The sequence below is a fragment of the Acomys russatus genome, chromosome 4 (genome assembly GCF_903995435.1).
Source record: "Acomys russatus chromosome 4, mAcoRus1.1, whole genome shotgun sequence".
Classification (NCBI taxonomy): Eukaryota; Metazoa; Chordata; class Mammalia; order Rodentia; family Muridae; genus Acomys; species Acomys russatus.
The window spans coordinates 7,233,430-7,260,046 of NC_067140.1; the positions used below are offsets into that span (position 1 = coordinate 7,233,430).

Sequence of the window (26,617 nt, forward strand, 5' to 3'; positions counted from 1 at the left end):
GAGGCCAGAAGAGGGCATCAGATCCTCCAGAACTGGAGTTACAGACAATTGTGAGCTGTCCAGCATGGGAGCTGGGAACTTAGCTAGGGTCGTCCAGATAGCAGTTAATGCTCCTAAGAGCTAAGCCACCTCTGCAGACCCGCAGGCCTTTTAGTACTACTTGGGTGGACAGGAGACCATGCAATTGCCACTGAGTCTTGTGTAGATGAACACACAGAAGCTCAGAGGAACACGTGATAGTAAAGGTTTCTCAGCTAACAATAATCTACGGCCAGGTGCCATTTCGTGAGCCAACAGTGGTAGCATTAATGAGAACCCAAAAATGAAAACCCCACACACAATTTCAGTATATCTACTAAGTACATTTAACAGGTAGGAAGAAAGTCAAATTCACTTCATAATGTATCTCTGTTGGAGCAACAAGTTCAAAAATAAAAGGTAATCAGTACAAGTTTTTAAAATACAGTGTGCAAGCCGGGCGTGGTGGCCCACGCCTCTAATCCCAGCACTCAGGGAGGCAGAGGCAGGTGGATCGCTGGGAGCGCAAGTTCAGCCTGGTCTACAAAGCGGGTCCAGGACAGCCAGGGCTACACAGAGAAACCCTGTCTCGAAAAACCAAAAACCAAACCAAACCAAAACAAAAACCAGGGTGCATTTGATTCACACTTAACATCTCAATTAGGACTACCCACACTTCAACATAGTCTCCCTCACCTCTGCTCTCCTCTCTCCCGCTTCCCCTCCACTCCTCTTCTTCTCCTCCCCCCCCCCCCCCCCCCCCCCCCTCTTCTGAGACAGCGCTCAGGGTTTCTCTGTGTAGCCCTGGCTGTCCTGGAAGTCGCTCTGTACACCAGGATGGCCTCGAATTGAGATCCACCTGCTTCTGCCTCCCAAGTGCTGAGACTGCGCCACCACCGCCCGGCCAAACCTCAGCTTTTTTATCTGTGAAATGAGGACAAAGCTGCCAGTCGCCGGAAGCCTTGTAAGGGTACGCGCAGGAAATGCCCAGCATCCGGATGGTCCCCTAAGTATCCCACCCCTTGCCCTCTCCTTCAGGATTCGGGCAGAAGCACTGTGGTGAAAACGCAGCGTGCTTTACGGCACCACTTCCTTTTACGGCAGTGTGGCGGGCCCGCCGGCCACGCGCTCTTTTATTCTATTGGTCCTGAGGCCTGGCACTTTACGGCAGTGTGTCAGGAAAAGCCTCTGAGCGGCCCATGGTTCGGGAGTGAGTGGAGGCAACCAGGGTACCCTGTGCTGATTGGGTCTGGAACCATGGACGTGGGTGAACTTTTAAGTTACCAGGTAGGTGAAGTTGGCTGGGCTGGAGGGCCCCTCATCCCCGCCGGGGTCGCAGGGCCAGAGTCCCATCTTGCCTCCTCTTGGTCCCTGGCCCTCACTTCCCTCCCATGCCACCCGGGGTTGCATCCTGTCATTGCTCTGCACTCCCTGAAGCCCTCGTGGACCGTTTTGAGTCCATCCCTCTCCAGCCTGAGCCCTTTGGTCTCCTTTCCCCATACGGCGCCTTGATTTCCCTCAACTCCTCTTTGGTCTCGTTTCTACCAATTCATAGGGCTTGAAGCAATTGTGGAGAGCCCTGTTTTCTCCTCGGCGTTGAGCCTCAGTTTCTTTACCAACTGTCGGTGTAGCTTTGGATAAGTTCCGCCCCCTCCCCCCGACGCTGAGCCTCAGTTTTTCTTTTCCTTCCTTCCTCTTTTTTAATCTATAAAATGGATATATGTGAAAGGTCATTTGTAAGTGCAGAATGTTCCTTTGCGATGTTTAGAAAGTGGAGGAGCATGGTCGGTAAGAGACTTTTTGAGCTCCGTACTCTGGGTATTTGTGGGGAACGCCCAGAGAGAAGAAAGAACTTGCCCGAGGTCACTCAACAATTACAAGCTGCGTAAAGCTCAAGTGTCCAGGCTCCAAACCCAAAGTCTCTGCCCTCTTTTGACTGCTTCACCAGGCTCCTTGTGTCTAGCCTCGTATCCATTAGCTGCAAAAGTATTGGAACTTGTGAACTGTAATTAGGAAGTACTGTAATTGTAAATGGCATTGGATTTTTTTTTTTTTTTTTTTTTTTTTGAGACAGGGTTTCTCTGTGTAGCCTTGGCTGTCCTGGACTCACTTTGTAGACCAGGCTGACCTCAAACTCATGGAGATCCGCCTACCTCTGCCTCCCACGTGCTGGGATTAAAGGCATGCGCCCCCACCGCCCGGCTATGGCATTAGATTTTAAAGACTTTATTTTTATGTCGATTACATGAGCCTTGCTCATATTGATTGACTGATCATATTTTCGGTTATGGGTGAAGCAAAGTACAGTTTAAGCCAACCTACCTATTTGTGTTGATTTTTAAAAGTGTGGCTGTGAGCCTGAGCTTCTGGCAATGTAAGCCTTTAATCTCAGTGACTGAGAGCCAGCCAGGCCTACAAGCCAGCCACATAGTGATCCCTGCCCCCTCCCAAAAATAAGGTCTGCATTTGGATGCCCAGGTTGCTTGCGATCTCTTTTTTTCTTACTAACTGGTCATTGTAACCTTGAACAAAATACCTCATGTTTCCTACCTCATGGTCTGTTGTGAGGCTGTTAAGATATTTACACTGTGCCAGGCAGTTGTGGTGCCTTTAATCCTAGCACTTGGAGTCTGAGGCCAGCCTGGACTACAGAGTGAATTCTAAGACAGCCAGGGCTATACAGATGGCAGAGAAACCCTGTATTGAAAAACAAAACAAAACAAACAAACAAACAAAAAAACCCTAGTTGTGCCAGGCAGTGGTGGCACATACCTTTAGTCCCAGCATTCAGGAGGCAGAGGCAGGCAGATCTCTGAGTTCGAGGGCAGCCTGGTCTACAGAGTGAGTTCCAGGACAGAAAAGCTGTGTTTGGAGAGCCACAAACACAGTGTTAGACCAGTTTGTTGCAGAGTAAAACAGTCCATAAATAGTATTCCCTTAGCCAATATGTAAAAGACTGACTCTAGACATGGAGACTCCTGACATAATGAGAAAGAATTTTTTTTTTTTTTTTTTGAGACAGGGTCTCTCAATGGACTCATTTTGTAGACCAGACTGGCTTTGAACTCACAGCTGCCCACCTGCCTCTGCCTCCCGAGTGCTGGGATTAAAGGCGTGAGCCATCACATCTGGTGAGAAAGAATTTGTAAGCAACAGATATGAGGCCATATTTTTCTCGCTAAGACATTGTAATTGGGGGTGGGACTGGGGGGCTGGAGAGATGGCTCAGTGGTTAAGAGCACTGACTGCTCTTCCAGAGGTCCTGAGTTCAATACCCAGCACCACATGGTGGCTTACAACCATTTGTAATGTGATTGAATGTGCACTGTATTAATAATAATAATAATAATAATAATAATAACAACAACAACAACAACAATAACATTGTAATTGACTAAACAAGGACGGTAATGGGAATTGCTGTTTGGGAGAAATGGGCCGGCTAGTCCAGTCGCTGGTTCCGATCTGGAGCCATCCTGCCAGAAGAGTTCCGTTCTTTGGCTACAGGTGTTTCTTCAACGTTTGCTATGTGCGTGGTCATGGGTCCACTGAGCATATAATGTGGACTAAATTAGACCAGGCTTTTGGTTTTGTGTGAAAGGCAAATATGGTGGGCGAGTCACCAGAGGATAACTGAGTACAAATAAACAAGAAATGTCGGTGGCTGGAAGTGTTGTGAAGGGAGAATCTGCGGAGCAGAATCTGCTGTGACGATGGGAGCATGCTTGGGGGCTGCTCTGCACATGACCGTTGGAGACGCAAAGTGTGGCCCTGCTGCACTGAGCACTTCCACGTGCGTTTCAATGCCTTATTGTGGGAAAATGAAATATCTTAATTTTTATGTAGATTATATTTGATGGATTGGATTAAGGAAAATAGGTTATTAAAGTTACATTTTGTGCCAACTTCAAAGTTTAAACTTATATGTAAAGTTCGTTGTGACTTGCACTGCTGTACTTAACGCCCTTCAGGAGCTCCGTAGTCTGAGCGGCCAGGGAAGGCGTCTACAGCCAGCACTGGGGAAGGCAGCCACAGCCAGCATTGGCGCTCTGAAGGCTGAGGAGAAGTCAGGCATGTGATAGGGCAGAATGGTGAAGGCAGGCCCAGCGGCTGTGAGCACGGGCTGCAGGCCCTGCAGATGAGCAGAGGAGAGCCATGTAGCCAGAACTCGGTGAGTGAGCAGGACACCAGAAGGCAAGGAAGCTGAAGATGTGGGCAGATGACAGGCATTGTAAGACTTCCTTATGGGCCAAGAGAAAGTCTTGCATTTGGAGAGGCGATACGGATGCCTTCCTTCAGCCCGCTTGCCAGTAGCTTGAACAGGAACGCAGACCTGATAGACAGGCCTAGCTGAAGTTTCAGGCCAAGGCACTGACTGACGTGTCTCCAGATTCTTGGTCTTGTGTTTGCAGCTCTGTTCCTTTCAGCAGCGTCCACTTCTGTTCCTGTCTGAAAAGGTGGTGGAGTATGGGGTCTAGTCTATAACCCGTTGTTGAAGTTATTTTTATAAAACAACTCGGCTATCACACAAATAATTGAGACTCTTGTGTTTGTTTAAAATTAAGCTTCACAACACAATCTTGAGCAGTTTATGTCTATTCTTTATTTTATTTTTTCTTTTGGTTTTTCGAGACAGGGTTTCTCTGTGTAGCCTTGGCTATCCTAGACTCGCTTTTGTAGACTAGGCTGGCCTCGAACTCACAGCGATCCACCTGCCTCTGCCTCCCGAGTGCTCGGATTAAAGGCGTGCGCCACCACGCCCGGCTATGTCTATTCTTAACCCTCTATGTTATTTGGTCTTACTCCCGGCAAAACATGCCAGCGAAGGCTTGCATTTCGTAGCTTTCCTCTTTCCTCGGCTCCAGCTCCTTCCTCCTGATCTGCCGTGGACCTCTAACCATGCCTGAGTCCCCTGCTTCTTCTCCTAACTCCTCTTAACTCTCCCTCCCCTGGCTGGCAAGAAGTCCAGCCAGCGTTTGCACAACATTGAGACAGAAATCAGATTTTAAACTACACAATAACCTATGCCTACTGTCAGTCAAGCACGTCCATTCTCATGTGGGAAATCTTGAGGACCAGATGAGCCTGTGGAGGTGATAGTGCCTTGAAGTCAGTGATACTCCAACACGAGGTAATTATCTACCTGTGTCTGCAGTAAGTTCATATAACAGCCCTAGAGGAGCTTGCCTCCCTCCCCCCCCCCCTGCTTCATCCCTCCCTCCCTCCCTCCCTTTCTTTCTTTGTTTTTGAGTCAGGGTCTTATTTGGAATAGCCTGTTCTCAAACTCACTTTGATGCCTAGGATGACCTTGAATTTCTAACTCTCCTATCCCACGTCCCAAATGCTGGGATTGCGGGTGTGCGTCACCACACCTGGTGTATGGTATGCCATGGACAGACCTAGGGCTTCATGACCAGGAGGAACTCCCCCCCACTCCCCTAGCCCCCACTCCCCACCCCCCACAGGGTCTCACTATGTAACCCTGGCTGGCCTGTAGACCAGGCTAGCCTCAAACTCATAAAGATCTGCCTGCTGCTTGCCTTTGCTTCCAGAATGCTGTGATCAAATGCTTGCATGACCACACCCAGCGCAAGGAACTGTTTTAATCCGCATTTTACAGAGGAGGAAACTGAAGCCTCACTGAAGGTCCCTAGCCAGAGAGTACACTTAGGCAGCCCCGTTCCATAGCTGGAGCTCCTGACCGCCGTGCTGGTCGGTCTGTCTGCCGAGTGCCAGAGGCAGATATGTTGTCAGCTATGATTCTCAGCACACCTTCCAAAGGCAGATGGCGCGTGACTGCTTCATAGAAAGGGAAACTGAGGCCAGGGAGGCAAGTTCCCTGTCTGTCAAACTCAAAGAGCCAGCCAGCAGCAGAGCCAGCATTGAACGCCCTAGCATGTTTCCCACAATGTTTTAGGATTAAAACGCTTTCAGTTGATGTCACGTGCATGTGCAGAAGAAAACATAGGTTCTAAACACTGTTGCCTGTAGTCAACACTGGCAAAGCCCGCTTCACCTGAGCACCGAAGCTCCCTGCGTGGGGACAGAAGGGAGCGAAGTCATCTGACTGGACCATTCCCAACCCAAGAGTTTGACTCAGTGTCCTGAGACTTGAGGTTTTGTGTTTCTAGTCAGATATCAGGTGATGCTGAAGCTGCTGGTCAGGGGCTGAACACGAAGGCGCGCTGGTCTGCGATCCTGTGTCCCTTTTAAGCTTTTTTGCGGTTACACAGCCCTTGCTTTTGTGGGTGTGGGTTTGCAGAATTTTCAGCTTAAGCTATACTTCTTCCGTGCCACTCAGGATCACGAGCAAAGGACTTAAGTCTCTCCGGGCCTCAGTTTCCTTGTGTGCCTAATGAGGGGATTAAGTATCGACTCTCTGAGTCCCTAGTAGCTTTAAAATTCTGCGATACTCATTATGCAGGCCAAGGGCTCCAGGGAGTCTAGTAGCTGAAAAAGCCTGATGGAGGAGGAGGAGCTGGGGCTGGAAACCAGGAGATGTGGGTTGTTATCCAGCCTTTATCAGCACTCATGTGGGTGACTCAGGACAAGTCACTTTCTCTCTCTGCACATCGTTTTTCTTGTCAGATATAAAAAGAGGTCAGGTTGTACAACTTCTGGTTCCTTCCATTCCTAAAACCCAGGGTCTAAGGTGAGCAAGAAAAAGTATCATACAGTGATAAGAAATGTTTATTAAAACTTTAACTTTTTTTTTTGCATGCTTATTAAATTTCATTTTTGGGCCAAGTCAGTGGGAAGATTGCAATTTTCTGCTGAGATTGGTTCTTCTAGTAATAGGCAGGAGAGTGCCTCAGTGTATGCCTTATATCGTTGACAGATGTTAACAATTCATTTGAGAAGACAGGAGAATTACAACATGGACAGGAGGTGGTGGAAGAAGGCTTAAGGAGGAAACCAGTTATGTTCCCAATATGGAAATGGACTTTTTTGATGCCTTCAGGCTTAGACATCTCATCAAGAAGTGTGCCCAGCAGCTGCTCGGCTGAGAAGTTCCTGCCGCATAGGCGCAGGTCTGAACCCAGGGCACTCTCATTAATACTCCTCCCGCGGATGTCTGGGAAAAGTTCCTACCTCTCAAGTTTTGCAATAAAGAATTCACATTTAGTTCAGATTGGCTTGGTGGGGACGGCTGGCTTTGCACTGCCAGAGGAATTCTCCTTGAGGCAGATTGGGGTCAGACACCCTTGGCTTCAGTGATATTGCAGACACCCACTCCTCCTGTCCTGTGTGGGTGACACCAGCATTTTCTTGGATTGGAGGGGCTTCTAGCGATCTGTATTTTGCTCCTCTTCCATTTCTTTCTTTTGAAGTACATTTTAATGGTAATAAACTGGCAAATTTTGTATGAAAGAATTAGGAGAGAAAAACTATTATCCTAATCCATTGAATATTTTTTTTGTCTCCATGATCTTATATATTTTGCATGGCTATAATTATTGTATATATACTGTTTCATGTTCTGTTTTGTAATTAAGCATACATTTTTTTCTACATAGCTTTCATGCTGCTCTCTAACATATGTATGTATTTTGTTTTTGTTTTTGGTCTGAGTAATAGACCATATTCCCTTAAATTATTTTTCTGTGATTGGATATTTAGGTAGTATCGGGGTTTTTGTTCTTTTGGTGGTTGTTGTTGGTTTGTTTTTTGTTGTTGTTTTGTTTATTTTGTTTTTTGAGACAGGGTTTCTCTGTGTAGCCTTGGCTGTCCTGGACTCACTTTGTAGATCAGGCTGGCCTCAAACTCACAGAGATACGCCTGCCTCTGCCTCCCAAGTGCTGGGATTAAAGGCGTGCGCCACCACGCCTGGCGGGGGTTTTTGTTCTTAGAGATAATATTGTGTGTATCTTCTTTGTCCATGTGGCATTTCCGCTTTCACTTTCACTCGTAATTACTTTGTGCTATCTCCTGAGGTAAGGGTTTCATGTGTTAAAATCACTGAGACCTGATCCTGGGCCTTGAAAAATTCAGTGTGTACATAAGTACCCCAGGAGTGCAGTGCAAGGGGTCGTCAGAGAAGCTTGGAGAGGGGCTGGGTCGGAGGGCGTGGATCCGGTTTGCTCATTGGAAAAAGAGAGAGATTGGAATCCCAGCTGTGATGGATGGGCTCTGTGGATGACAGAGGAAGCTGGGAAGAGTCAGTTGCCAACTGTATGAGCAAACTTGTGCTATGGGTGTTTGGGGAGTTGGGGGAGTAGCATGGGACAGAGGGGTCCTGTTTCGTGTATCCCGTGTAAGATACATTGTTCAGCGCTCATGTGGAGTCACGCCCTCAGGCACACAAGCACCCTGGTTTTACTGTAGTCTTGGTAGCACTGCCTGTTGTGATTTACATTTCCGCCATCTATCTAGTAGGCACATGAAATGCTAGCTCAAAGTTATTTGAGTGAGCATATTTTTCTTGTACATGCTGATCATTTGTACTTCTTGCTACCTGCTTTTTCCCTTTTAAGGTGGAGTTTGTAATTGAGCCTTTTCTGTTGCTTTTTATTTTTGTCATTCTTGTACGTGTAAGATGCATTATTGAAAGCCTGAGCACTTGGTGTTCAAAATGCATCCTTCATTTTTGTGGCAGCCCCGTGTTGTGTTCTAACCCTGAGACTATTACTGAAAGAGGCTACTTTTCACATGACAGCCTGATGCTTTTCCAAGTTAATTTTGTTAGCAAGATGGTTATAAATAACAGATAAAGAGCTAGTTTCATTGACGTGCCCATTTATTTCATCTCTTGATGTTTTTTTCTCCCTTAAGTTCATTTCTTCCCACCACAACTTCCTCATCTGTCTTTCCTCCATCTCGTTCTTTTCACAGAATATACAGTATGCTCCTGTGCCTCCTGTAAACTCAGGGGAGGGAGCCAGCATCTAGCAGCACATCTTCCCCATCCTCAGTGTCAAGTGATGGCTGTTTGGGGATGGGGTGTGTATTGCTTTTCTTATTGCTGAGAGCAAATGCTCGGCAGGCAGCAACTAAAGGATGGAAGGTTTGTTCTGGCTCACGGTTTTAGGGAATACAGTTTATATTAGTTACTTTTCTGTTGCTGAGATCGAATACCCGACTGAAAGCAGTGTAAAGAAGAAATAGTTTATTTTGGCCCACAGCTTCAGAGGGGTAGAGTCCTTCCTGGTGGGGGAAGGGACAACAGCAGAAGCATGAGGCTGGCCAGCAGCCAGGAAGCAGCGAGAGAGCACGTGTCCTGTGCGTACAAGCACATAGGAAGCTGGGAGATTAAACAGGGGGTGAGGCCAGGCTGTAAACCTTCAGTGCCCACCCTGAGTTCCGGAGCCCAGACTGCGGGCTGGTACTGCTCATATTCAAGGGGGGCCTTTCCTCCTGGTTTAAAACTTTTGGGAAACTCCCTCATAGACATACTCACAGGTGTGTTTCCATGTTGGTTGCATTTTCTGTATATGGGTACTTTGCTTGTATGTCCATATACCAAGTGTATACTTTGTGGCCTCAGAGACCAGAAGAGGGCATTAGATTACCTAGAGCCTGGAGTTACAGAAGGTTGTGAACTGCCAAGTAAGTGGGTGCTGGAAACCAAACCCGGGTCCTCTGGAGGAGCAGCAAGTGCTCTTAACTGCTGAGCCCTCTCTCCAGCCACTCTGTGTAGCCTTGGCTGTCCTGGAACTCATGTTATAGGCCAGATTGGCCTCAAACTCAGAGGTCCCCCTGCCTCTGCCTCCTGAGTGCTGGGATTAATGGTATGTATGCTTACATTTTTTTATTTAATTAGTTTATTTATTTTATGTGTATGGCTGTTTTGTCTGCCTGTATGTCTGTGTACCCTGTGGGTGCAGTGCCCTCCAGAGGCCAGAAGAGGGCATCGGATTCTCTGGGACTAGAATTACAGACAGTTGGGAGCTTCCATGTGGGTACTGGGAATTAGATCCTCTGGAAGAGCAGCAGTGTTCTTAACCAACGACTTACCTCTCCAGCCCCTAATTTACTTCTTTTAAAAAGTGTGTGTGTGTGTGTGTGTGTGTGTGTGTGTGTGTGTGTGTGTGTGTGTGTGTCTGTGTGTGTCTGTGTAAGTAAATGTCAGACTTAACTCAGGTGCTGCCAGCTCTTTCATTAATGTTCCATTTTTAGTCCAGTGTTCTGTGTAGGCTCCTGCATTTCATTTAATTGTCATTGTTTCTTAGTGTCTGTGTCGCAGTTAGCAGAGAACTGGTTTTAAAAGCTCATACTGTTGAAGAATGCCTATGCCCACTTCTGCCAGTGATTTCTTGTTCATAACTTTTTACTGGAGTGTGACTATAGCCTTGTCCGTTCAGAGGGACTCTTCCATTCTTTTTTTTTTCAGCTCCTTTCTGTAGCTACCTGTTAGCCCAGGAGCTCTGATCAACATTTCTTGTGCCTACTGAGCTTCTGGCCAGATGTTCGGCTATCACACAATTCTCTGCTTCCTCCCATGCCCAACTTTGCATTTTAGTCAGGGCTGTCAGCTGCTCAGCTGACTTGAAAGAAGCCGTGGGGCTCTTTCTCAGAGATGAAAGGGCCAGGAGATGAAAGATTCTTTCCCCCTGGACCATGTGAGCTTGAGAGCCAACTCCTTCCCAGAGCCAAGAAGGCAGCTGCACAGGCGAGCGACTCACGCACAGTCTCGGTAGGCAGAGGCCCTGTCACGGTTCAGTCACGAGGAGCTTGCATTCTACTGGGCGCTCTGAAGGTTTGAGATCCCTGCGCCCAGGGCCAGCTGTCACACAGACTTCAGCAAGGTCTAGTGACATCCTGACCCAAACAGTTCCACACATGGGATGGAGGCTTCCCAGAGGAGGAGGGCAGTGTCTTTAAGAGCCATCTTTCTGTCCTTGCTGTCTGAACCACCACCTTGTAGCTGTAGCCTTGCGTGGCTTTGGCACACCAGTGCTTCCCAGGCAGGCTTGCTCTCATCACATGACACTGTTGCCATGGGTAGATGAAGGTCTATCTCCTTTGTATGCTGACAGAATGGTCTTCTCCAGGCATAGAGGTAGACCCAGGCCCCCCACTTCAGAAAGATGGTTGGGGTGGGTCATAATGAACAGCCTCCTTAATTTTGGGAGTGAAATTGGGGAAGACAGTATCTTTCTGTACTCGCGGTAGGTGTCACTGTTTCAGTTGGATTGAGTGTGTAAGCTTGAGCACAATAGAAGTTTTCCTATATAAAAATGATTGCATCAGAGAATGTGATGGTTCAAAATAGCTTGTCAGCACCGTGGGAGGAAAGACTTGGAAGTCTGTGAAGTATCTTTAGTGTTTAGCATGGCAGATGAATCCCGACTGTGGGTCAAATGGCCTGCCTTTGAACCCCAGTCCTGCTGAGTGCTAGCTACATGACCTTGGGCCAGTTAATTAACCTCTTTAAGCTTTGCTTTTTATCTTTCAAGTGGGGATCATCTAACGATATCTATTTTTAGAAACACTCTCATCTTAACAAACAACAACAAAAACAAGGTCTCACCATATAACCTTGGCTGTTCTGGAACTTTCTATGTAGACCAGGCTGTCCTGATTCCCTGCCTCTGCTTTTTGAACACTGGGATTAAAGGTGTGTGGCACCAGGCCTAGCTATCATCTAGGTTTCTTAAAAAATTAAAATAAAAAATACAGGATCGAATGAGGCAGTGCGGGTGGTATAGTTCTCAGTAAATGGGAGCTGTTGGTTTTTATTATTGATATTCTAGACAAACATGCTATGGGGAAACAAGTTTGTCTTGAGTTTTTCAAAGTTGCCTCAGTGCTCCCAAGATCTTTGGTCCCTTGGAGATTTAGGTTTAGAACTGAATAAAGCGAAATGAGAACAGTTTGTCACCCGCCCTTGCACAGCGTAGCATATTCTCAGTAGGCTAGAGTGCAGCCCTACCCCACCACAGTTAGCAGTCACTGATAGCAAGAATTATGCCTCCAACACGGCAATTTGTTCCCCAGGTCTCCTTCAAGGCACCGAGAAATCACAGATTCTGCTTAGCAGGTGCCAGGAATCTCATTTGCAAATCACCCCTTCCTTTGTCTCTCCCCCCAAGTCATCCTGAGGGAAGTGGGTGGTTTTCATCTGAGTCTTGTGGCTCTGAGGAGAAACTGGAATTAGAAGATGAAGCCTGGATTCTGAGCTGCCTCTGCCTTCTCCTCAGTCAGCTACTGATCTTTTCACCTGAGTCGTTCAGAGCCATTTTCTTTGTCTTTCTTTCTTTTTGCTTTCTTTCTCTCTTCCTTCCTTCCTTCTTTTGTTTGTGTGTTTGAGCCAGGGTTTCTCTGTGTAGCTTTTGCTGCCCTGGAACTTGCTCTGTACACCAGGCTGTCCTTGAACTCATAGAGAATCGCCTGCCTCTGCCTCCCAAGTGCTGGGATTAAAGGTGTGTGCCACCACCACCCGGCTCAGAGCCGTTTTCTTTTCCATAGAGTTCCAGAGTGACTGCTCTGAAGCTGTACACCTTCGGATCGCAGCTCCATTGCAGGCTGACAAGTAGACAATGCGTTTTCCTTGTTCTGGATGCTAGGAAATGAGCTAGGGAGACTTTTATTTTTTGGTGCGTGTATGGCAGGATGCTGGGCGGGCTGTCTGTCTGTCTCTCTCTGTGTTGGGGGGAGGGGAGGCTACAGGAGTCAATGTCAGTGCTGGGTATCTTCTGACTGGTGAGCTCCAGGGCTACCTACGTCCACCTCCCCAGCCTTGTGACTATAGGCTGGGCCACTATGCCTGGAACTCAGGTCCTTATGTTTTTGTATCAAGTATTTTGCCAATTCACCCGAAGCCCTTGGATTTTGTTTGTTTTTGTTTTTGTTTTTTACAGAGTCTAGCTATGTAGCTCACATTGGCTGGGAATTCATAGTCCTCTTGCATTGGCCTCCCATGTGCTAGGATGACATGTTACTACTGTACCCAGTGAAATATTAGCCTTGTGGAAGGACATCATTTACCTCAGCCCCTGGGCTTTAGCCTTGTGGTGTGGAGTCCCTAACTGACCCGGGGAGGATCCGAATCTGGGCATCCCAGAGGCAGGTGTGACTGGCTATGGCACCCTTTGCTTGTTGTGTTAGTGACCAGAATCGAGAGGTGATTACAGGTCTTCCCGCTTAGACTGCCCACCCCTGCGTATCAGCACGGCACTGTTAGACTGCCCACCCCTGCGTATCAGCACGGCGCCGTGGCTGTCGGAAGGCTGTTTTCTTTGCAGCTCTGGGTTTACCAGGCTGCCTTTCAGCAGTCTCTTTGCACACAGTGCTTCGTTGTAATCTCAAACTAATGATGAAAGAAACTCTTGAGCATCTTGATGTCACATAACGGCTCAGTTAGCTGAAACGAGTGCAGCCGTTGGCTGGGAAAGATAGACCTACCAAAGGTTCAGCAGAGCCCCAGTGCTCAGCGATAAAAGAGGCCGAGGAACGACATTACTATTGATTAGTTGGGGGTGGCTGCCGAAAGAAGGCCGTAATGAGGTTTCCAAGGTGGAGCAGGTTGTATCGGATCGTACCGACTCCCACTTGCCTGCTGTCTTTGGAAAGTGTGCTGCGCTTCTTCAGGAACAGATTTTTCCCAGGCTTTCAGAGGCCAGAAGTGAGGCAGGAGTTCTGAGCGAGGACGAGTCGGGAGGTTCTCTGCCACACATGTGGGCAGGCTGGAGGCCAGGTGGGCAAGTACCCTTGCCTAAGGACCCAGCTCCTGGCTGACATGGTAGGGGTTCACGGCAGACCTCTGTCCATGGCCACGCCTCCCATCCTCTTCCGTCATCTTAGTGCAGATCTTCCTAACATAGATGAGCATATGTGTTTCTCCTTGTTCAGGAGGCTACACTGTGCACTCAGGGCTGCCACTAGGAGTGCATGCTGTCTTGTGTACAGGTTTTCTCTTGGCCTGGGAGAGCTTTGACTGCTGCCTGATGGCATGGAGTTGGGGGGCAGGTGTTGAGACCTTGTGCCCACTTTTCACAACTTTTCTCTCTTCTCCTTGGTGTCTGCTGGCATTCCTTAGTGGCATTGTTTAATAGATTTTTTTTTTTCTTTTAGTGGCAGGCGTCACAGAAAACTGTGGTTGTTGGATAGGGTTTATTATTTTTGGTAGAACTCTTCTACAAGACGTTGAGGTCTGTAAGGGTCTGGAAATCATTCCTGGCTTGACTTTGTTTCTTCAGGGCATTTTCCTTTGCCTGTCACTGGTATCTTGGGCACCAGAGCACTGATCAACAGGCCTTCCTCTAGCCATATCTCTTTTTGAAGGGGAGCTTTTCATGTACCTCTCTGACTGTTGTGCTTGCTTTATCCTTAAAGTCTCTTACTTTTTTATCTTGTATGTTTTTGCGGTGTTTTGCATATGTGTCTGTCTGTGTATCCCATGTGTGTCTAGTGTCCCTGGAGGTCAGAAGAGGGCATCAGATGCCCTGGAACTGGAGTTATAGATAGTTTTGAGCTACCATGTAACTGCTGGGGACTGCACCTGGGTCCTCAGTAGGAACAGTAAGTGCTCTTAACATCTGAGCCTTTGCTGCAGCCCCGGTTGGTATTTACACACCCAGAAGCCCATGAGACCCACATCACAGCCGTCAGAGACTCAGAGACCACCCCTGGCCTGTTGGTACCTTTCTTGTACTTGTGGCTCTCTGGCATCCCCTCCTCCTGCTCCCCTTGGCACGCCTGTGTACACTTTGATATCTTTTTTAGACTTGGTCTTCATGTATGTTTTCTGGCTCCCAGCATCAAGAACTATGTATGAATGGACCTGGGCCACCTCAGATGATGTATTCTCTGTCTGGACCTTCAAGACCCATGTTTTGGCCACAGCCCATTGGTGGTCATTGTGTCCAGCCCACCTGAGCCTTCTGTGGGAGGATGGTTTGGGTAAGCCCCACCCAGGAAGCCCTCAGTTCTTCCAGTTCTTGAGCAGCCTGCAGTTTCTCCATCTTGACTCTGTCTCCTTTTGTTATTGTTTCTTAGTCATTTACTAGGACTTGGCAAGGAGAGAGGGTGTTGATTGCTGTTGTTTCCAGGGCACTGCGGCATATGCTTAGAGTCAGGCTCTGAGCCAATCCAGATTTTCAGGGGTTAGTAAATTTTATGTGGATTAGTGGTCCATATTGAACCTTTTGTTCTTTAATCGTTCTACACATTTATTAAATGCCAACTGCATGTAAAGTATTACACTAGGCTCTGGTCAAAGCCTGTCTGTATCTCACTTACATTCAGGGAGGGAGACAGACAGTCAGCCAGCAGAGCAAGTAAATAAGAGTATGCAGGTCTGATCCAGATGTGTGTAAAGGGAAACCATGACTACTGTAACTGTTGCAGTGGTTGTTACTTACTTGGGAAGGTTCTAGAAGGCCTCTTGAGGAGATAGTATTTGAGTTAAGAACTCAGCGATGCCATGTGAGGAATTGTATGCGTGGCAGTGTAGCCTGAGGGAACAACCTGCACCGGGAGCAAGCTTGTCTCTTAAGCTTGTCTCCTCGAGTTAGCGGTTAGAGCTCGATGCGTGAGGTAAAGGCTGAGGCCAGCCCGGAGGAGGGAGAGACCGAACACTGAATTCTCCTCAGTGTAGTGGGAAGTCATTAGGGCTCTTCAGCTGTGGAGTGACACAGTCTGGCTCCGATGAGAGGCTGTGGAGGGCAGTCTGGTCGGCATGGCTGTTGAAAGGGTACAGAATCCACCTTTGTGCTGTAAGGCCGCAGCTGATGCCATGTTCTCCCTTGGATAATTGCTTTCCCGCCTCTGTTGTTTCCTGCACATTTTCATCTGTGTTGTGGCCTAATCAAGAAGCAGCTCTCTCCTAGTGCCAGGGTTGGCACAGGGTGTGGGCAGAGTGCCCTTTATGGAGTACCCTGGCCTGAGAGCATGAAGGAAGCAGGCCTGGCAGTCCTCAGGACCGTCCAGCTGACCCCCAGCAGCTGCGCTTCGCAGGAAGCTTTGGAACCGTGAACCCTGCACTCCCGCAGAACAGCTGCAGATGGCAGGGGCTGCTGATTAAATGTCGCTGCTGATCTGCCCAGATCCGCTGCCATCCCCTCCAAGCTGGCTTTCACGCTGCAGTGGGTAATTAGGGGCACCACCATTCCTAGGACTCGCAGCACATCTTTTGCAGCTGGCGGGGCGGGGGGGGGGGGGCCAGTCAGGCATCTCTCTTTCTGGCAGTTAGTTGTGTAAGTGGATTTAATGTCCACATGTGGCTACTTCTTGTTTTCAAAATTCAAAAAGGACCTGTCCCTAGCCAAAGGGCACACTTGCCTGCCTCTGCTGCCTCCACTGTTCTCCTGGGAATTCCACCATCAGACTTGTCAGAGTTGCTTGGCAAGGACTTTCCCCCCCGACTTAGCACAGAGATCCGAATGGGCAGAGGTAACACAGATGAGCCAGGGGCTAAGCCTGTCTGCAGAGGAGCAGCTCTCCTGTGACCAGAGGTGCCGTTGCCGGGCTCCATTCCGATTCTCCATGCTTCTCAGGCCTGATGAAAAAAGGGAAAAGAATGGCTCCTGCACCACCCGAGGTGGGCACTTCTGCAAGGCGGCACAGTTAGAGAGGGCCTCGGGCTGCTCAGCACGCCTGCTGAAGGAAGGACGTGATGGTACCTTGCCAGCCTCTCCCTGGGCATCTCTGCCTCGCCCAGCATAATGAACTGGAGGGAGAGCCACACTTCATGCTTCACGTACGTTTTTCTTCTGTTCGATTTCTTCCATCCTCTCAGATCTGGCAAGGACACAGAAGGCTCAGAGGGGAAGGAGAGATGGCATCTGCCTCTGGCTGACATGACTTGTGCCATGGTCGCGTGGGGATTCCATAATGAAGATTGCAAATCACTTTCCATCCTCTTGGAGCCTGCCCCATAATTGGAAGATTAAACATTTTGTTTAAATTAGTAACTTTCCCCTCCCTCCTCTGAGTGCCTCAAACCACCCTTCCAGCAGTGTGGAGTATGGTTAGCTGTCTAATACTGGGCTTTGTGTGGTAGCTCTGATTGTCAGCGGAAGGTTGTGGAAGCCCTATTTTAATTAAAAAAGCAATTTTTATTCTTGCTTCACCTTGTGTGGAGCAGAGGCCCTTCTGCCCGGGTGAACTTCCTGATGGCTGAGCACAGTGAACGTGACTTTTCTCACGGGTATGAAACTGAGCCTGGCAGGCTAACATGGGCTGAGGGCTGTGCAGCTGGGCCTGAGGGCTCTGTCGCCTCTGCAGCAGTGGCAGCGTGCCCTTCGTTTGGCAGCTTGTCGTTGTATTTATGGAAGAAGAGGGTTACTTAGAGGGGTGATGTTCCCAAATCGCAGCAGCTGACAAGCAGCTTAAAGAGGAGCACTGATGTCACCCACCCCAAAACAAGAGAGCACGTGACTTCCATGTCAGAGCTTGCTTGCTGAGCGCCAGCCCTGGGCTGTCTGGTGTGGGTGTGCCGGTCCATCCCCACTTGGCGGATGAGGAAAGGAGGCTCCTGGAACTTCTGCAGGACACGCCCAGGGAGCAGAAGGTCGAGTCCTCTTACTCCCAGCAATGGAGGAAGGTAGCTAACAACGGAGGCAAGGGAGACTGGGAAGGCAGTGCCGCTGCTGCTTGGCTTTGTGCTCTCTTTCTGTCACAGCTATCATTTCTGTAAGGGAGTTTGCCTGGTTACGTATACATGCCCTTCTCATGGCCTTGAGGTCCTCAAGGGCTGTGGCCAGATGAGAGCCTGCCATTGGGCGACTGCTCAGTAAATATCCCTGACTAAGGAAGGATGGAGTGAGGGGTGGGGGAGTGAATGGAGGCGCAGTCGGTAATTAGTGAATACACTGGGGTGTCTCCTTCGTTGTGGTTCGCCATCTCTCCAGCTGCCTTTTCCCAGTTCTCTTGCCTTGGTCTCCTCAGTGCTGGGATTATAGGGATAATCCCATAGGGAAGGGGCATATACCTATGTGTGACTGTGTAGAGGCCAGAGATAGACACTGGGTATCCTGTTCAGTCACTTCTCTTAACTCTTACCTCAGTGTCGTCCACTGAATCTGGAGCTAGGCAGGTAGCCAGCAAACCCCAGCGATCCTCTGGTCTCTGTCCCCCACAACATTGGTACCACAGTACACACGTGGCTTTTTATGTGGGTGTTAACTGTTTGAATCAGGTCCTCTCTCACCCACTGAGCCATCTCTCCAGCCTTTGTTTCTGTTCCTAAACATTTATTTCACTTATTTATACGGTGCTGGGGATTGAAGCCAGGGCCTCACATATGCTAGGCGTGCCCTTCATTGTTGCGCTAACCCCCAGCCCCTCGCTTCCTCTTTCCTGATGAAGCGTAGATTAAGCTGTGTTGGTGACTGATCTTGGCCTTACTCATAGGAAGCTTGCCTTAAATAACAGCAGATGGTCTTCACAAAAGCTCAATTCCATTCCTCTAGTAACCCGAGAGTTGATTGGCATTTCTTTTAAAGACTAGGGCTGCCTCTGACCCTAAAGCAAGAGATCGATTGATTCATTTATTTGCCAGAGATTTACTGTAAGTCCACTGTGGGCCATAATTGCTGTTTTCTCTGCATCCAGCTTTATAGGCCAGAAATGAGCCTGCACAAAACAACAAAATTGGTTTTTATTTTGTGTTGGTTGGCACACACACACACACACACAAACACACACACGTACACACATGTACAGGACTGTAGAAAAGTCACTGGAGAGCTGGTAAACCACAATGTATGAAACACCCCAATTTATTCACTAATGGCAACTTCATTCATTCACTCATCCCTCACCCCACAATATGTATATAGTGTGCGTGCGTGCGTGCGTGTTTAATGTTTGTTGTGTACTTTTTCTGAGTTTGGATTTTTCACATATTATCTCACAACAGTAGAGTGGTATTTTTCCAAGATTGTGGTGATTTGTCCAAGGTCACACACTAGTGACAGCAAATGCAGGTAGCTTGGCCACCAGAGTCCATTTTCGTCTCTTGTCCACCTCCCTATCCGTCGATTAGTTTAACGTCAGTTTCTTGGGTGTTTTGTGTTTCATGCAGGCCTAGGATGCACATGTCTAAATCATTGCTGTCAGCTCATTTTAAATATAAGGAGCCCCAGGAGCAGATGTACAGCAAACACAGAAACCAGGTGAGGCAGGCTGTTCCTGTCACGTGGTGTGTCACAATGCCCTAAGGCCTTGCCTGCCTGGCCTGATTGAATTTGTCACCACCATTTTCCAGCTCTTTGACATTGGGCAGTTTACTGAGCTGTCTCCTGCAGCCCCACTTCCTCCACTTGGTACTAGGAGTATTACCTTTCCAGAAGGATTGTTTGGGGCTGGAAGGAAAGTGACCCATTTATGACCCAGAGCAGGCCCACAGTGGGTGGTGGCTGTGCAGTTTGAGTGGTCACTTAGTAAAAAAGCTGAAGGAAGTGTTTTCTGGGTTCTTCAGACCCCACAAATCTGTGATCTTTGTGCCTCTGTTTTTTGTTTTTGTTGTTTTTTGTTTTGTTTTTTTGTTTGTTTGTTTTTGTGAAATTTAAGATCCAGCAAGACTCAGGGTGTGGCTTTGTTTTAAAAGGTGGCTGGTTTCTGTGTGTTCAGGCTGTTTGAGGCAGCATGCCTCTGGTGTTGGGGTGTTTACCAGGAGCCTCAAGTTTCTGAGTAATTTCAGTCTGAGACAAGTGAGCAGGATTAATGTCAGGCTGCCTTAACACAGATGTTATAAACAAGAGTAAGAGGTTGTTGAAAAGATCTCAGCAGAGCTCTGGGGCTGGCTTTCTGAAGTCATTCTAAAGTGACAGCTAATGGGTAGTTTGCCTGATGGCTCTCTCTGAGCTGGCTGGAACTGACTGGAGATTCACCCACAAAAGAAACCTGCTTATGAACATTTGCCGCCCTTTATCATGAAGTCAAGCCCTGAAACCGAATTGGTGCCTTTGCACCATGCATGTTGCCTTCACGCTGTTTGAGGCCATTTTTCCCCCTTTGTTGTTTGCTTTGTTTTGTATTTTTTGAGGCAGTCAGTTTTAAATTTGATATCCCAAGCGGGCTAAGACGGTTCAAAACAATTACTCCACTCTGTATTTTCAGAAGACATTTATGTCCCTGTTCCCCAGCCACAGTGGAGTCCTGTCTGTGAGGGATGTCTAGTGTCTCTCTTGTCTACCAGGTACTCCTGCCAGGAAGCTGAGGACCTGCAAATGCTCCTGAAGTCAGTAGCTGCTAGTCTCAGGTCACTTTGAAATCTGTTTTACAGCCTCCCTGTGTGGTGGTGGGTGGGGGTGGAGACAAGCCTGGCACAGGCAGTTTGCAGGTAACCACAGCCATTGGTCCTTTGCAGTCCTTTTCCACAGGGCCAGGTGGCCAGCACACTCCTTTTCTAGAGAAGTGTTTTTAGACCCTGGATGGTCTGATCAGATCACTCTGTCACCAGCCTTCTCTTTAGTGGGAGTGGAGGTACTTTGCTAACTTTTGTAGTTCGCCGGCCATCTATACAATAGGAAAACCTTTTTGTTAAGGAGACTAGAGTGCATCTTAGACCACAGCAGACAGGAGGCCATCCTTTTTCATTGTGCGTGATGGACTCATCAACAGGCATGCGTCTGGGCAGATGCAGCCATACTTCATTCAAGCTGAGAGGCAAACCAGCAGCGGGTGCTGGAGAGCCTGGTGACAGTCATGCTGTGCTTAACATGCTGCCCTCCCTGCTGCGGTGTCACAAGACCCACAGGTTAAAAATAAATAAATAAATAAAATAAAAGTGGGGGCTGCTCCTGTGTTAGCAGAGCCGAGATCTTAAAGAGACCACAAAGGTGTGAGAAGAAGGCTCAAGCAACAGATGAGGAAACAAACGCTAGTTAACAAATTAATAAAGTGGTTAGATTTGTAGTCACAGTCATGTCTGGGCCTTCATTCTCCCTTCTCATCTTCTCTAAGTGTCCTAAGCTTCTGGTCTACCCTTCTGGAAGTATGTACGCCTTACCCTCCAACAGCCTCTTCTGTTTGAAGGAAGAATGCAGTTCTCAGTCTCAGCGGTGATCTTAGAGGCATCTTAAAGATTTCTTTGCCCCACTTTTGTTAATGAATCATCTCTTGCTGGAGGCAGTGGTCTTGTGGCTGGAGACTTCTCTGTCAGTGCAATTACCTGTGACAGGTGTGCCATATAACATTCAGAACCATTGTGTGGGCCCGCTGGTGCCAAATGCACATGTCCCAAACCTCTCATCCTCATAAAGCATTTGTGTCACCCTAAGAAGTGAATTTGTTGTACGTGAACTGTGGTTTAAAATGGCTAATGGTTTTATGGGATAAGGTCTTGTTATGTAGCCCAGGCTGGCCTCAGACTTGTGATCTTCCTGCTTTTGCCTCCCAAGTGCTGAACTGACAGGTGTGCCGTCACACCTGTGCCTGTGTCAGAAGTAATTGCAGTAGTTTTCTCATGTCAGTGTGTTAGTTAATATTCAAAGCCTTGAAGCTGACTGGTGTTGGGGGAGGTAACCTGAGGCTCAGCATGAGTTCTCTTCCAGGGGGTCTCTGTAATCCCCACAAAGACTCTTGACTCTCTGGGAACCAGAATTGTGATAGGCAGCACTCCCCTGGCTAACTGGGTGGCAGAAAATCAGCACAAGAGCCTTTAATTTTGGCTACCACGTGATGGCATCGGGCAGACACGATGCGAGTGTGGCATTAAAGGGTCGCTTCTGGGGTGGTGACACAGAAGGCACTGGGAGGCTGGCAGGCTCAACTTTATTCATTTGTAAGCGATAGGGCCAGGCAGCTTGTCTGAGTTTCTCCACGCATTTTGGCACTAAGAGATGAGTGTGTTAAGCTTCTAGCACAGCAGACCTAGGGAGGCACTGTGTGAGTAAACACAGGAATATAGAAAGCCGGCGTCTCTCTGCTGCAGTCTCTGAAGGCCACGGAACACTAGAAGTCGCGTAGTTGTACTAATTACCAATAAATGGCCAGTCCTGGCAGCCTGGCTGGGTCTTCAGTGTCTCCGCCCTCTCCCATTTAATCACGAGGTGGCTTTGGCTTCTGGTCTGATCTAGATGTCCCCTCTCATGGTCCTGTTGTTCCCTTTGTCCACATTAGCCACAGCACCAAGCAGGGGACTCAGCTATCCTCTTCTGCTTGCCTTTCTCACAAGATCTCAGGCATCTGGAAGGTGATGCTTGTCTGTGTTTCCTTCGTGTCTAAACCTTGTGCTCCTAGCATGGGTCTGTGTGTGCAAGTCCTGGGAGTCTGGTGAGGCGGATTGTGTGTGTGTGTGTGTGTGTGTGTGTGTGTGTGTGTGCGCTCTTTCTCTGTCCATCACGTTTATAAGAATTTATGTACTTAATACTCACTTATTTATCAGATTGAATTGTCTTTTAAGTATAGGAACCTTAAAAAGGTTAGAAAATAAATCTAAAACAAAATATGAGCTGTAGAGGTATTCTGAGTCCATTCTGTGATCACGGCTCCTATTTATGCCGCTTCCGAAGTTTCATCAGCAGGATGGATAAAACATTTTTTTTTTTTAAACTTAAAAGAGTTATAGTGTGCTGGAGAGATGGCTCAGAGGTTAAGAGCACTGGCTGTTCTTGCAAAGGTTCTGAGTTCAATTCCCAGCAACCACATGGTGGGTCAAACCGTCTATAATGAGATCTGGTGCCTTCTTCTGGCCTGCAGACGTACATGCAGGCAGAATAATAAATAAGTAAATCTTTAAAAAATAAACAAAACAGACTTATGGTAAATTATCATGTTGAAAAGCAGCCAGAGAGAAAGATAGTTTTCATTTAGGTTGAGTAAGGCTCAGTAGTGAAACCGGAATCTCAGAATATAGATTTCCTGCTGGGAGGGAAGATGGGGTAGGGCAGGGCTGTTGACGCAGTGTGGAATCAGGCTCCTTGGACACTAGTGGTGCTTGGGCTCCTTTCCTGTGTCTTCAGCTTAGGGGTATGTGTGTGTTGAAGCCAAAGCCTGTCTCATTGACTAGGCAGCATGGATCAGGTACCTACAAGGAGCAAACACTGTTGGGTGCTGAGCAGCAGTCGGATTCCAGGGTACCTACTGTTCAGGATGTGTGTAGGTCTGATCTACCACTGAGGGAGCTCAGAAGCCTTACTGAATGAAGCTCTTGGAGGACTTGCCAAGGACATCATTTGGGCTGGGGCTCCTGGCTGAGTGGAGGTTCTCTATCCAGAAGGAAGGTGACCTGACATTCCTGATAGCACTGATGCGTCATCTTCCCAGTCCAAGAAGGCATCACTTGGTGGCTCAGGGTGTGACTTCTGCTCAGACCCTGCTTTCCAGGGTCCCTTGCTGGAGTTTCCAGGCCCTCCCTCTCTCACCCCTGTGCTCTCTGACGTGCAGTGCCTCTCTCCAGGCCCAGTGGTTTCCTCACCTCCATGCAGCTGACAGAGTTTGGTTCTCATCTGCTGTTGTTGTTGTTTTTTTCCTTCTTTGCTTTGATGTTTGAGCCAGGGCCTTAACTCTCACAGCCCAGGCTGGCCTGAACCTCAAGGCGATCCTTCTGCCTCAACCTCCCAAGTGCTGATGTTACAGCCATGTGCCCCGTGCTCGAGGCTGAGGTTTTAGAAGTCTGCCCTTGCGCATCTTCCTAACAAAGCACTGAAGCCAATCATGATGCTGACTTAGTGAGCTTGAGATTTACTAGAACCTTCCACTCTTTTCTGACTGGGGTATTCTGAGTCACTTTCTCTCAGAAGTTGCTTTGTGCATATTTGCCATTTTGAGCTTTAGCAGACGGCTAAGCTTGGATCTGCTGCTGCAGATCCACCCAGCTGTCCCCCTCTGTGCTCTTGTGTAAGTTGACCCTAGCTCCACAAATGTTTATTGCAGACCCCTGAGCAGTCAGTCACCTTACCAAAGGACCGCAGCGAGCGCTGGCCTGCCCTGCTAGCTCTTAGTGGTCTTCCCTTTCTCCCCTAAGTTGCATGCGCAACTATGCCATTTTGTCAAACTCAGTTCAGATCTTTCTAAAAACAAATAGCATATGCTCCAGGTTTCCCTCATTTCCTTCCTCAGTTTCATTCCACGGTGCGGCCCTCCTCCATGCTGTCCCCTCGCCCTTCCCAGTCCTGTGTGAATTTGTCTTATTCCATGCACTTTTTTGCTGCCACTATCACATTAACCATGCAAGTGTTTTCTTACCACACGTGTCCCCCAGTGAGCTCTGTGTAGCCGACTCTGTGGTTGGAGGGTTTCCCCAGTGCGCGCGGGTGTGCTGGGATAGTTGAAGAGTGTTAGTGTTCCTCAGTGTCACTAGTCAGCTCTGCCCTCACGGTTCCCCATGAACGAGCGTCAGCCGCGGTTCCTCCGCATCGTCATCAGCACTTACACTGTCAGGGTTTACTTTTTTATTTTTGACAGTCTGCTGTCATAGTCTTAATGTTCGCTTCCCTGATCTCATGAAGTTGGACCACTTTTATATGCAGACCGGCTACTCAGTGCTTTTCCTTTTGTGATCATCTGTTTATACTCTGTCTTATTTTATGCGATCTTACTATCCTGTCTTCCTAAGGGCGACTTGGAGGTTGCAGAGCAAAGGCAGAATATTTTTTATAATGTAGCATTAGTATGTCGTGTTAATTTGAGGTCATGTGAGTCTAAGATGATTTGCTGGAAGCCAGATTGCCCTGAGCATTGGTCCTCGGCTGTCTGTATTGTGTTCGGGCTTGCGGATGGTGCTGCCTTGTTGTTATTGCTGTGGCTGCTGTTGAACATTCCCCGCAGCTCCTAATAGAGCGGTGTGGAAGTTCTATTAGCTCAGTAAATACTTGTGGAGTGAATGAATGAGTGATGATGGTTCTGGTGTAGCTGACAAAACATATTCATAAGTCTGCTAAAATGGAGATGTTTTACCTTGCAATGGCTTTACAAGGATCTGCCTATGTTAGTGTTGATAAAGAAGCCAAATCAGTATTCAGCTTTCTGATGTAGCTGCAGAATTAATCAGAGAAGATGTCAAAGTAAATCATGGACATTAAAGTATACTTTGTGTTTCTAGAAAGAAACCTACACAGCCTTTGGAAGGAAGATGAATGTATACTCAGGTTTTAACAAGGAATAAAAGTTTTTTTTTGGGGGGGGAAGGAAAAATTAGATTAAGTGTAGTCTTCATGACTAGTGATCTGAATCATAAATCACATCCGCCTTACCTGACAGCCAATCAGATTGCAGATCATAAGGGGGACTGTTGGTAACTTTGATTTTTGACCTTTTTTATTGAAGACTTTACTTTTCATCTGTCAAGTTGGCATACGGTGTACTAGGTTTCATTATGGTAATAGACTTCCTACATGTATGTCACTATACTCTGTTCTTATGCCCTCCCCTTCCCTCGTGGCTCCCTCCTGCTTATCGCTTTCCTTCCTTCACACAGTCCCTCTTGCTTTCATGTCTCAAGTATTGTATTACTCTCCCATTGTTTTCTCCTTCCTCTCTTCTCACAGTATTTTCTCTCTCTCTCTCTCTCTCTCTCTCTCTCTCTCTCTCTCTCTCTCTTTCTCTCTCTTAAATCTAGACTGCATATGAGAGAAAGTGGGATGTCTTTCTGTGTCTGACTAATTTTGTTTAACATAATGATCTCCCATTGAATGCATTGTAGCAAAGCATGGGATTTCATTTTTCTTTATGGCTGAATAACTCACCATTGTGCATATGCGTACCCTTTTCTTTATGCATTGTATGTTGATAGACGTTTAGATTGCTCCCATTTCCTGGCTGTTGAGAACAGAGCGGCAGGAAGTGTGGGTGTGTGTGTGCACATGGCTCTGTGGTTGGATCCAGGGGCTTTGGGGTAAATGCCCAGGAGTGGTATAGCTGGGTCATATGGCAGTTCTAGCTTTAGTTTTTTGGGTGCCATTTCCACACTGATCTCCATAATGACTAAACCAGTTTACATTTCTGCCCGCAATGAATAAGGGTTCTTTTTCCCTACATTGTTGCTACTTGTATGTGGTAGCCATGCCATTCTTATTGGGGTGGGAGGGGATCTCAAAGCAGTTTTGTTTCCATTGTTCCTGGTGACTAAGGACATCAGACTTTTCCAAGTATTTTGTTGTTGGCCATTTGTAGTTTTTTTTTTTTTTTTTTTAGAACTGGCTCTTCAGTTCATTAGCCTATTCATTGATTGGATCTTTTTTTTTTTTTTTTTTTTTTGGTATATAATTTTTATAGTTCATTCTGTAGTAATCGCTTGTACAATGTATAGTTAGCACACGTTTCTCCTGTACCGAAGGCTAGCTCTCACTATGGTGTTCGCTTCCTTTAATGTGTAGAAGCTTTGTAATTTCGTGTCATCTCTGTCTTAGTTCTATCCCAAAGATTCTGCAAGCCGTGTTTATTTTCATTTGATGGTAGGGCTTGTGTGTGTGTGTGTGTGTGTGTGTGTATGTGTGTGTGTGTGTTATATGTGCGTTTGTGTGTGCATGTGTGCTGGTGTGTGTAGAGACTGGAGCCAAGATCAGATGTCTTTCTCTTATTTTCTGAGATAAGGTCTGTCACTGAACCTGGAGCTCAGTGATTCAGTTTTGACTGGCTGTCCAGTAAGGTCCAGGAATCCATCGTGCTCTGCCCCCCACCTCAGCACTGGGATTACTGGTGCACATGGACTTCTTTACACGGGTGCTGGGGATCTGAACTCAGGTCCCCATGCTTGTGTGGCAGGCACTTT

The 26,617-nt window shown here is 47.6% G+C and overlaps 1 protein-coding gene across 1 annotated transcript in view; it reads left to right on the forward strand.

Annotated features, from left to right (window-relative positions):
* Positions 1–1,180: 1,180 nt before the first annotated feature.
* Positions 1,181–26,617, forward strand: part of Ctnnbl1 (catenin beta like 1) — a 158,813-nt gene continuing 133,376 nt past the window's right edge. Inside the window, exon 1 of the mRNA XM_051143681.1 lies at positions 1,181–1,305. Within this exon, the coding sequence (XP_050999638.1) occupies positions 1,276–1,305 (30 nt within the window). The 5' untranslated portion in view covers positions 1,181–1,275. The remainder of the gene's footprint in view (positions 1,306–26,617) is intronic.